Source organism: Chanos chanos, chromosome 2, assembly GCF_902362185.1.
Source record: "Chanos chanos chromosome 2, fChaCha1.1, whole genome shotgun sequence".
Lineage (NCBI taxonomy): Eukaryota > Metazoa > Chordata > Actinopteri > Gonorynchiformes > Chanidae > Chanos > Chanos chanos.
In genome coordinates this window covers 17,222,546-17,233,771 of record NC_044496.1, presented here as the reverse complement: position 1 = coordinate 17,233,771, position 11,226 = coordinate 17,222,546, and the positions used below count along the sequence as shown (strand labels likewise).

Here is an 11,226-nt window from a genome sequence, read left to right as displayed (position 1 = left end):
TAAGGCTTTCGCATTTCTCAATAAATCAGGAGTGTGTCATCACATGACACATACAAACAGGTTTTTGGCACATGATTGAGCGTTAGCATGTATTTGTGTGTGTATACTCACAGTAAACACACATACTCACAGTAAAGCCTGGGGCACAGATACATTGCCCAGTAATGCTGTCACAGTCAGCTCCGTTTTCACACAGACACATCTCATTACATCCATCCCCATAATAACCAACTGGACATGTCTCATTACAGAAAAGTCCCATCCACCCAGGTGCACAGGTACATTCACCTGACAAAGGGTGACAACTGTGGACAAAAATCAGTTTCATTAAGTTCAGTTCATTTCACATTTAGGTGGACTAAACTGGATTCAGTTCCCTTCACCACATTTCAACATGGTTCTATGTAATTTGACCACATATTAATTAAAATTGATTAACAGATGCAGAAATGTTGTATAATGCAAATGTTAATTGTTATGTGTTCAGAACACTGTGGGAATACAGCTCTTTAGATTCACAATTTCACAACTTCGCAAACAACTGTCAACTGTCTTGAACCAGCAGTCTAATCCGCCTCTTACAGTAATATATTCCCACTGTCACAGTGTACTGCTTAGAACTTCATTCAAGTGATGGTAATAGAAAACGAGTGTTCATGTGAGTATGTTCATTTACTTACCTAACTGTGTTGTTAATGTTGCAGGGACAGTTTTTATCACAGGTGAGCCCGTACAGACCAGCTGGGCAGAAGCGCTCCTCACACATGGGCCCTTTAAATCCCTCATCGCAAAGGCATGCCCCATTAATGTGGTCACATTTGGCACCATTCTGGCAGTTACAATGTTGGGTACACCGAGGACCAAATGTACCCGATGGGCACTCCTCCTGGCACCTTGGGAAAAGCCATCACCGACATCAAGTACAGAACATTGTGCCTGCCAGAGATTCTGATCTAAATGTCTTAGTGTCACAGACCTTTCAAGGCAGATTAGTAGCATGTAGTTGCATGGCTACATTTGCTAAGCTTTAGCCACTCTCTAAAGGAGTTTCTGTTTATTATCAGTGAAAGAAAGGAAGAAAGATTTTGAGAGACACAAGCATTTTCATAATGGTATGTTTCTGTTTTTTATGGGATGATTCTGAAAATGTTCAGCACAGTCCTAATAATGAGAAAGGCTGCGTAGGTGTGCTTAGGTTTTTTTATGACAGTATGTGGTGTGGACCAAAGTGTACCACTGCCTACAGATCTATGCATCAGAAAGAAACAGACAAACAGAGAACACAATGTTGAGACCCGCTTGGGTATGTTTGACAAAATGCTTATCAGGAATGTCTTATTGGTGGAATGAAAAGTCAGAAAACATTCTCTGGTTGTATGTGAGTGTGTTCAGGCCCATACCTTTCTCCGCTGTATCCAGCTGCACACTGGCATTGCCCACTGATGTGATCACAAAGTCCACCATTCTGACACAAGCACCGCTGGCTACAGTTGGTGCCAAAAGTACCAGCTTGGCATGGCTGGACACACACTGAGCCCTGTGGATAGACAACAAATAAACAAAGTTATGCATAGTTGCATGACCAACCCTCCAAGGTTTTTTCCAGGCTTTTTTTTTCACTTGAAATACTACGGGTACCTTTAAAACAATACCTTAAATCAATATCTTTAAATGACCTTATGCCCTTATGCTGAGTATGCTTCTGTGTGTGTGTGTGCGTGTGTGACTTTCTCTGGGGTGAACCTCTCTGAGCACTGAACTTTGAATGGTTGTATTTGATCTTACCATCCAGCCTGCAGGACAAATGCACTCGCCAGTGACGTGGTGGCATATTCCTCCATTCTGACACGAGCAACGAAGCTCACACTGATCACCATGACTACCAGGTGGGCAGCGCTCTTCACAGCTGCAAGGTTTAAACATTTTTTGATAAGTAAAACATCCATAGGATCTTTCTGTCTTATCAGATAATTCAAAAACTGTATGTTTATGGAACTAACCACCCACCTAAACAAACACAATATTGGATATTCCCTGATCTAAAGGGGATTCTGGGAGTTGAAGTAAACTCACAGGGCTCCAGTGTAGCCTGGTGCACACAGGCACTCCCCATTTTCATGGTGGCATGTGGCTCCGTTAAGGCATTGGCATGATAACTGACAGGCAGCCCCATAGTAACCTGCTGGACAGGGGTCTTCACAGCGCCAGCCCTGGTACCCGTCAGTGCAGACGCAGGCACCCGTGATGGGATTGCACAGGGCACCATGCTGACACTGGCAGCGATTACTGCAGTGAGGACCCCAGTGGTCATTCTCACAACCTGGGGATAAATACGTCAATGTTCAAATGAGGCTGTGGACATACTAGGGAGGGGTACAAGCTCTGATGTAATCTCCATTGTGTGAGATGTATATTCTGTTGTGCAATGTGTGTCTAATTATATCTTGGAGACTTAATGCCACTATAATCTAAACAATAACAAGTCACAGTTACTAATTAGTTTGAAAATAGTTACAATGTCCATGGGGAAAGTTTTGTATCTTTGTGAAACATTTTGGCAATGTTTCAGAATTTCTGTAGTTGCTTTGCTGAAGCCACTTTATGACACAAATAATGTGGATGTAGGAAAGATCGTGTGTGCTTGCTTATGACTCATGGTAAGGCACTAGGAGTTAAAGCACACTAAGGACAGAGATGGTTTGTGCCATTATCAAACATTTCAGACACAATAAAATAAAACATATTGGTGCATTTCATTGATGCTCATCGATTTCCAAGTTTTAATTAGCAATTTTAGTTAGAGAACAGAATACTTTACTGTTAGTCTGAAAGCATTCAGTTGTAGGAAGAAGTAATCAAGACAGCAAAGACATCATTGTCTCAAGATAAAACAAATGTGTTTTGTTTGTTTGTGTGTGTTTGTGTGTGTGTGCGTCTTTGTATGTTTTTCAGCTTTTGTGGTCTGCATTTGTGTTTAAATATGCAGTTTAAACAGTTGATGAACTGAAAAACTAACATAGCCTAAAGCTATGACAACACACACCTTATAAGTGATCATCTAACCAAAAATAATGAAAAAATTTAAAAAAAGGTAATTGTGTTTTGACTAACAAGGGCATTGCATGTACTAGACGAAGAACTGAAATTACTAAAAAATGAACCAAGGGGGAGAAGATCAGTTCTTGATGACTTTCTTGAAATACTCGTGTCTCGAATACGTAACACAACTCATGCCATACTTATTGTACCAAAAAAGTGCCCTAAGGAAACGCCTTAACCCAGTCATTGTTAAGAGGATATAAATACAAGTGTGCTATAATATCTACACTTTGTCCAATGAAATGACGCCTGTGATAATTAGAAATGAGACACAAGTGGACTAAATTTGATGCAGCACACTGGAGTGAAGCACCTCTTAGGTCTGTCAGGCTGTCCACAGTACTATCTGTATGGTGTGGTAATGGCCTTTTTATCGTCCACTCTTGCTATGGGTATAGCTCTCTCAGTGAATGCATATCCTCCTCCAACATTCCCATTACAAAAATTATGTGGAGCAGAAACTGACTGTTCCTCCTGGGCATGGCTTCAACCCTTTTGGGTGGGATTTTATAACAGTGACTCTGGCTCTTCACATACAAACTACAAAAAGGGAAAAACAGGTCTGTGAACAAAAGGCATTTATTGTCACAATGACACTGGACTACTCAAAGCTCAGCATGTGATTCCACTATTGTAAAATGCCATGTTTAGGTCATAGAAGTCGCCAACAGTAGCATTTACGTCTGAGGTTTCAGAAATGGCATGTCACCACAACATCCTGAGCATTTTAAGATGGGCTAATGAAGCAGAGATGAAGCAGTCTAAGGCAGTGCTGCAGGTACCCTGTTGTACTTTCTTCCCTGAGGTAAATGGCTCAAATCTGGCTCAAGGTGAACCTGTTACATTAGTGCTGTGAACTTGGACTGAGAGTGAGGTTTCCAGTGTAGCAGAGATGAGCTAGTCATGGGCTCTGCTGTAGGTAAATCCTCCATCCTTCAAAGGGTTTTCTGGCTTTTGGTTCAAGATTCCAGTTAACTGGCAAAGCATCTAAACCCTAAGGTCAGCATACCATTTCTGTTTCAGGATGAATCATCACTAATTGGGTGTGAGAGATACAGAGATGAGGTAGTCAAGGGCAGTGTTGTTGGTAAACCTCCCTCTCTCCCTCAGCAGACATCATGCAGTTGGGCTATTGGTTCAAGCCTTTCGCTCTCTTGCTGAGGCATATCACTCTGTACTCGGCGGTCAGTGGTTGAAATTCAACTCAGAGTAAATCCCTTACACAAACTTACAGTACATCTAAAATCTTTATTGCCACAAGCACAAACTAATGATTTGGCTCAGACCACTCACTCCTCATCTCACCACCAGGAGTCTCTGGTGCATCTTCCTCCATTCAGACTCTTCAGAGAGGACAAGTAAACCTTGAGCCTCAAAGTTACTCTGTATGAATTCACTACTTCAATCAGTCCCGCTTTGCTCTCTGTGTCGCTAGAAGTCTGCAAGCTCTATGAATTATTCCTATGGATTTTCAAAGTCGTTTCGATGTTAATAGAATTCAGTGGCGGCCGGAGAGAATGGCTTTGCTTCTTGCAAACACTGAGAAGCCACGAAACAAACAAGAGGAGAATGAATCAGGAAGGAGTGGGTGTTAGAACAGAGGTCATGGTGTTAATGGCTCATTTAGCCTGAAATATCTGGGATGGAGTCATGTGACAGTCAAGAAATGCAGGTAATCAGGGAGTTCGGAGGCTGACAGTGAGACACTTAACTGCATCCGAACAGGGGAGTCTCTTCCATCATAACCATGAATGTTTCAGAGACGTCAATCAGAGCAGACAGTCTCTGATTCAGGTTTGATTTAATAGTGGCACAACTTGTGTTTCTAATGGATAAAATGCTGACTGACGATTCCTAAGTACGACTGAAAACCTTCAATAGCCATAGTTCTGTCAACACAAGAAACCATTCTTGCATCAAATTACTGAGTAAATTACTCAATGATTTTTTTAAGCGATTTATCTGATTTGAGTGAATTATTGAACTGAATGAATGATTTTTTAAATTCTTTTTTCAGTTATTAATTAACTGGCTTAAATCTGTACTGAAATTAGCAATTTATCAGAGTCATGTCTTATTTTTATCTCTCCTGTATCTTAAAGCATATCCTACATAACAGAACACAGCTGTAAAAAAACAAAAAAAGAAAAAAAAACCCAAGGCATTACCTGAGACCTGTGTATTCATTTTAAGTGTTCTATGAAGGAAAAGAAGATGGTGTTGATGCAGTTCAGAGTGCTTATGTGAACTGGTTGGGGAGTGGAGTTCATTCATCAGCATTGCTGATGAGCAGAAGAAGGATTGATGCCTTTGAGTGATCACTGTGTGATCACTGCTGAGCTTGCTTAAGAGCCCAGTTTAAATATCACATGACTTGCACTGATGAACCCAGAGACCAACTCACTGCTGTCATCAAAGCACACACAGCCATACAAATGGGCACACAAATGTCTCACTTGGACATTTTCTTCTTTTATATTGGACTCCAGGGCAGAATGGAAGAATATACCAGTATTTTGTGAATACAAATGCACATACAGTACACACATCTTTAGAGTGTATGTACAAATAAATGTACACTAGGGGTTTTGTTTTAATTGTGGACTCTGGGGTACCTGTACAATTTAAACAAGAGCTGTTCACGTTGTAATTCAGTATGTTTTTATCATATGATTGGATCTTGATATGGATTACAATAGTCAGACATTTAACCTTTTGTTTTCTGTTATGTCTAAATCACAGGCAATCCGCAACGAGAGATTCCACGACCCTATTGTTGGTGTTGTTCTGAAGATGATAGTCTGTTGTTTTTTGGGGGCCTTTTTTCCATGCTTTTGTAAATTGTGAGTAGCTTTATGGATTATGCAATGAAATATGTCCAACATGTTTCAGCCTTGGGAGCTTTTAAAAAGAGTTCAAGGATCTTTATACCCAGAGGCCCACGCTGCTTTGAAACCCTAGTTCTAAAAATTGCAACAAGTGAAGTCTTTTGCCCAAGTCTTTTCTGTCAGTGATTCCAACGCTTCCTACTGTTCCCATTTTGATAATTACTTTATCAGAGCATGATCTATACCAAAAGATCAAAAACACTCAGGGTTGCATGCCATACTGAATATGATAGCTTGTATCTACTGTACTTAGTGTGCTGAAATTATTATTCTAAATCATGATTCATTAGATGGCTTGTTTGATTAATTGTTTTGTGCAATTTTCTTGATCAACAGTAATTCAGTTGATGGATGGATGGATATATGGGTGGGTGAATGGATGGATGGGTGAATGGATATGTGGTTGTATATATGGGTGGATGTACAAGATGAATGGACCAATCAGATTTAGTAAACACAAGGCCACATATTTCGCTGCACACAGGGATACAGAACCAACACAAATGTATGACAGTCATATTAGACTACCTACCATTTTATGCCCAAGACAGAAAGCCAGGGAGACAGCACATTTTAAATAGATGTCTAACCCTTTGGGTAAACCTGCTACTATAAGTCTTTTTCTCCCCACAAACTAAAGTACAAGAAGTCCTGTTGTTTTAATGCTGGGGAATAAATTATGTCTGACCCTGTGATGTTATTTGCTAAATGAGAACAGATCTGAGCAGTTTGAGTAGAGTACAATGATGTCAGATATAGAGAGAATGAAGAGAAAACTCTGTGAAGCAGGTGAGTTAGTGAGTCATGTATGATTGCTTACCTCTTGAACAATCCACTCCTCCCCAGCCTGGCTCACACTGACATGTGTCAGGAGACACACAGCGGCCATGAGCACACTCCTCTGTACACAGAGCTGCACAAAGGAACACAGGGTAAGTGCACTTGTACAGAATATAAAACACACACGCACGTGCACGCAGGCATGCCCAAACGCACAAACAAACACATGCGTCCGCACACACACACACACACACACACACACACACACACACACAGGCACACACACACACACAGGCACACATGCATGCTTGCACCAGTTATTCCGTGTATTAAATGACTGTGTGGATGAGACACAATAATGGTAGTGGTAATCAAGTGCACCTATACCATAGAGTCTTATCCTTTTGCGCTGTCAGAAGATTTCTCCAGCATGGCTATAGACATGGAGATGAGAAATCAGCTTTGGATACTAACTATATGAAGTGTGGTAAATTGAGAGTGCACGAACTGTTCTCCAGTTGAGAGATGTGTTGGTGAGGCTAACATATCTTTAATTTCTTTAAGTGTGTAAAACACAATGCAATGTCTTTCAAAATTACTTTAAATGATAAACTAGATGTCAAGGGAGTGTGAGAAGATGCTCAAGTATGTAACTGCTATAAATCAAGAAGGAAAACAGAGTAATTTTCAATGCAAATGAACTGAACACACACACACACGCAGAGAGTACTTCTCATAGGTCGTCTCAGAGAGAATCTAAGCACAGCAGGTATCATGAAGTCAAGTGCTAAATTATGTTTAAAGGATACAGTATAAAACATGCTTTTTTGTACAGAACAAAAACCTGCACTTAGTGACAAACCCATTCATTCCAGTTCTAATTATGGGCCTTTGTGCATGTGTGTGTGTGTGTGTGTGTGTGTGTGTCCTTAACTCTGACTGTGTATGAAACTACCTGTACCAGCTTTGATGTCTCAATCCAGTGTATGATTATACAGCAAATTGTATAAGAAAGGAGCTCCTAAAGATGTGCATGTAAAAGATTTGAACACACATTTCAGTCACTGTGACAGTCTAAACCAAGTTTGTCTGATGGAGGCAGATGACAAGAACCCAGTGGAGAACAGCATAGACGAGAGAAGTCATACTTACGCACACACAGGTCTCCGTTCTCGTAGTAACCAGGACAACATTGGGACCGTCGCCTGTACATTGTCCTCACACCACGCCGGTATGCTGTCTTATAACTTATCCTGAGACACAATAAGAGAGACTGTAGAAAAGTCATATATCCCCCACATTCAAACTGTATAGTAGCACAGCATTACACTGGCCACCTATCAGGAGGCTACTTACATAGTCTTCTCTCACAGTACGTCATGCTTGGCTATGCCAACTTATTTAGAAACATTATTATGTAATTGCAGGGGTAATAGACCTCTCATGTAAAGCTTCATCTCAGCTCCATTGACAATACAGAATAACGTAATCCCCTGTGTCATAAGCGCCATACATGTGGGTAATTAAGTGCCAAAACTCAAAGAGAAAGTACTGTTCTAGTCTAACTGTCATATCACAGTTAAGTGAGGTCAGGACTTCACCCGGTGATCTCAGTCAGCCATTATTAAGATCCAATGAAATATAAAACTGCAGTCTCCTCATGCACTCAGCTCTCAGATCAAGTGTTGGGTGCTGTAATTAAAAGCTAAAGCTCTTTAAGTTTATACTCAAGCAAGCACCTCAGACAGACTGCTAGGGAGCTGTCTAGGGAGACACCCAGCCCAAGAGCAATAAATATACAGAGGGCATTCACCAGACTTAATAATAATCACTTAACAAACTTCGAACCACTTTCTTTGAAAAGTTACCTGTGCCAACAGTTTAAACAGCAATGTGTAACTAAGACTTGTTAAAGAGACTGTTACGTTAGTAAAGAAAACAGGCTTTTATAAGTTCTGGTTTACAGATGCAGAGCTTGTGTTTGGTGAGAAATATTCATAGTGTGTAAACCATATTTGCCTTTGGTTAGCTGATTAGCTATGCAGGGCTTTTGTTCATGCGTGTTGTGCCTGAGTTCACGGTACAGTAACAAGGGTAAGCCATGCAGCGCTACGTTTAAAACAACAAGGCTTGTTTTCAGGAGAGTAGTGCTTGGTTCCACATTTTCAGTGCTCTTATTCAACTATGTTGTTTCTACCTGTGTTTGGTACATTTGAACCAGCTGAGGATGTCAGTGCATCGGCTATAATAGACCTGATCAAATGGGTGAGCATATGACTCCTGCACAGTTACTGTATAGCTGAAAGAGATAGAAAGAAAGGTTACAAGTATAGACCGATACAATAGAGCCTACAATACATAATAATATATAATGTGAGATATAAAGATGCCACAGTGCACTATGTACAGCAACTTTATTTGTGTACACGAATAGTAACTAAGTCTGTCTTGTTTTTACAGATCTCATCTTTACATTAACACAGTAACATAGTTACACTAATAAAAATGTCAAGTATTTCCTCACCTTTCCCAGTGACTACAGACATTTGGGTCATCTGGATTCAGAGTGCAACAGCAAGGAACAAAACCAACCACGATCATCAATATCAGAAATGAAATCAAGCAAAGAGTATTCTCCATATTCCTGAATGTGAGAGAGAGAGTGAGTGAGAAAAAGAGAGAGAGAGGGAGAGAGAATATGTTTTAAATGTTTTACATGAGAGTTAAAAGTAGTTTAGAAACTCTGGAAATTCAAATGAGATGTTATCATAGCTCATAACTTAACCCTCTACATTATCAAGGCCCCTAACAAGCTCCAGGCAAGAACACAGTTCTTAAAGTTTTATTTTTAATCACAGTCTGGTAAATCACAAACTATAGGTGTGAAAGTTTTCATTGTATTTTGCATCCTGGAGAAAAGGAGGCACAATAATATGTAATATAATTTACTCAGAAATTCCAGTCTCTAATGCGTTTTATCTATATGATTAACTTATTAGTCTAGACATAGCCTGCTCTTGGCAGTGATCTGTGAATGTGTTGTCACTGTTGCAGCAAACTGCACATGTTCAGTTGGTTCTATAATAATCTATCATAGGCTTGGTCATTCAAGGAGTGTGTTTAATGTTTTTTAATGTCTCCTATCCAATAATTTCATGTCTCATCTGTCTCTAGGAAAAGCCACAGAGACACATTGAGCACTTTCCTTTTCTTCTGAAGCTGTTTATGCTGTTGATTATACCCAAAATTGATCAAAAGTATCTTTGGCTAAATGAGTACCTGAATGCGAACTGTACATGAACTGTAATGTACATGAACTGTAATGTACTCTAAAATGTTCTAAAATGTGTTCAGAAGCAGTCATTTTCCTCAGCATTTCATTCTCGCAACATTTAATTATGGGCACAGGCACATGTTTCTAAACCTGGCTCTGTAGCCTTCTGATGTGGAACCTCTAAATTTCTATAAATCACCAAATCAACCTTGATTAATACTGGCATAACATGGAGGATGGCACAGACTTGGTGGTACAGGTGTGGGTCCTCCATGATTACGGCCTGGAGAAAGAGGTGACAAGTCGCTTTTAGCCACATAGCTCACAGGAGTTCTGTGTTGGGTAGATTCGGTTGCATACAGTCATAATGCAGTGATAATCTACTTCCATCTAGACAGACTGCCACCAACTAGACCCACCAGTCAAGAAAAACAGTTCCTTTTTCTTTTATTTCTTTAACTGATTTTCTTATCCTACAACATTTCCCATCAGATTATTATGCCCGTGGGCCTCAGTGTAATGAGTGGATCCTAATTAATTTGTGATAAACTGCTGTGAAATAAGTTAAAATTAAAACAGCAGGTTAAAGAGGAGACACCCGATTTACATGTCTATGCACTTGATTTCAGAAACAAAAACAAACAAATCTGGATGATGATTTTAAGTAGGCCTAATCAAGCCTTAAATAGTTCTCCTGTAATAATCCATGCCTAACTATACAGCTAAACGTGGGAGCAATAGATTTAAATTGGATCAAGAGTAAACTGGAGAATGTTGAGAGAGACAGTTGATTTATTGCTACAATTTGCCACAAGTCTTTTTTTCCTTTTTTTTTTTTTTTTTTTTACTAAGACTGAATTATTTCCTCTTTCTTCATTAATTTGCATTCCCTCTCATTAGCATGTCTGGTCTTCTTTGTTCTATCTGTCCTTCTTTCTTTGTCCCTCTTTATCCATGGTTGATACCACTGGCATGCATTTCCCCTGTTCACAGAGGAAAAACGTTATTTGCCTAATATCAGCACACATCACTCAGAAAGAACATCTCCACTCAACACTGTTTTTCTTGTAGCTGTAACAGTGACAAATTATAATTATTCAAATGAATCAGTATCATTAGCGTACCAATAAAAATCAATCACAACTCATAACACAGAAGGATTTTCTAAGTGATGTTATTTTTATA

The 11,226-nt window shown here is 39.8% G+C and overlaps 1 protein-coding gene across 1 annotated transcript in view; it reads right to left on the bottom strand.

The window, feature by feature from the left end:
- The window catches only part of LOC115804608 (multiple epidermal growth factor-like domains protein 11), an 18,627-nt gene extending 9,259 nt beyond the window's left edge, over positions 1-9,368 (bottom strand). The window contains exons 1-9 of the mRNA XM_030765120.1: positions 9,292-9,368; positions 8,965-9,066; positions 7,920-8,020; positions 6,808-6,900; positions 2,074-2,320; positions 1,786-1,906; positions 1,401-1,537; positions 681-893; positions 131-305 (exon numbers count right to left, since the gene is read on the bottom strand). Of these exons, the coding sequence (XP_030620980.1) occupies positions 131-305; positions 681-893; positions 1,401-1,537; positions 1,786-1,906; positions 2,074-2,320; positions 6,808-6,900; positions 7,920-8,020; positions 8,965-9,066; positions 9,292-9,368 (1,266 nt within the window). The remainder of the gene's footprint in view (positions 1-130; positions 306-680; positions 894-1,400; positions 1,538-1,785; positions 1,907-2,073; positions 2,321-6,807; positions 6,901-7,919; positions 8,021-8,964; positions 9,067-9,291) is intronic.
- Between the last annotated feature and the right edge of the window lie 1,858 nt (positions 9,369-11,226).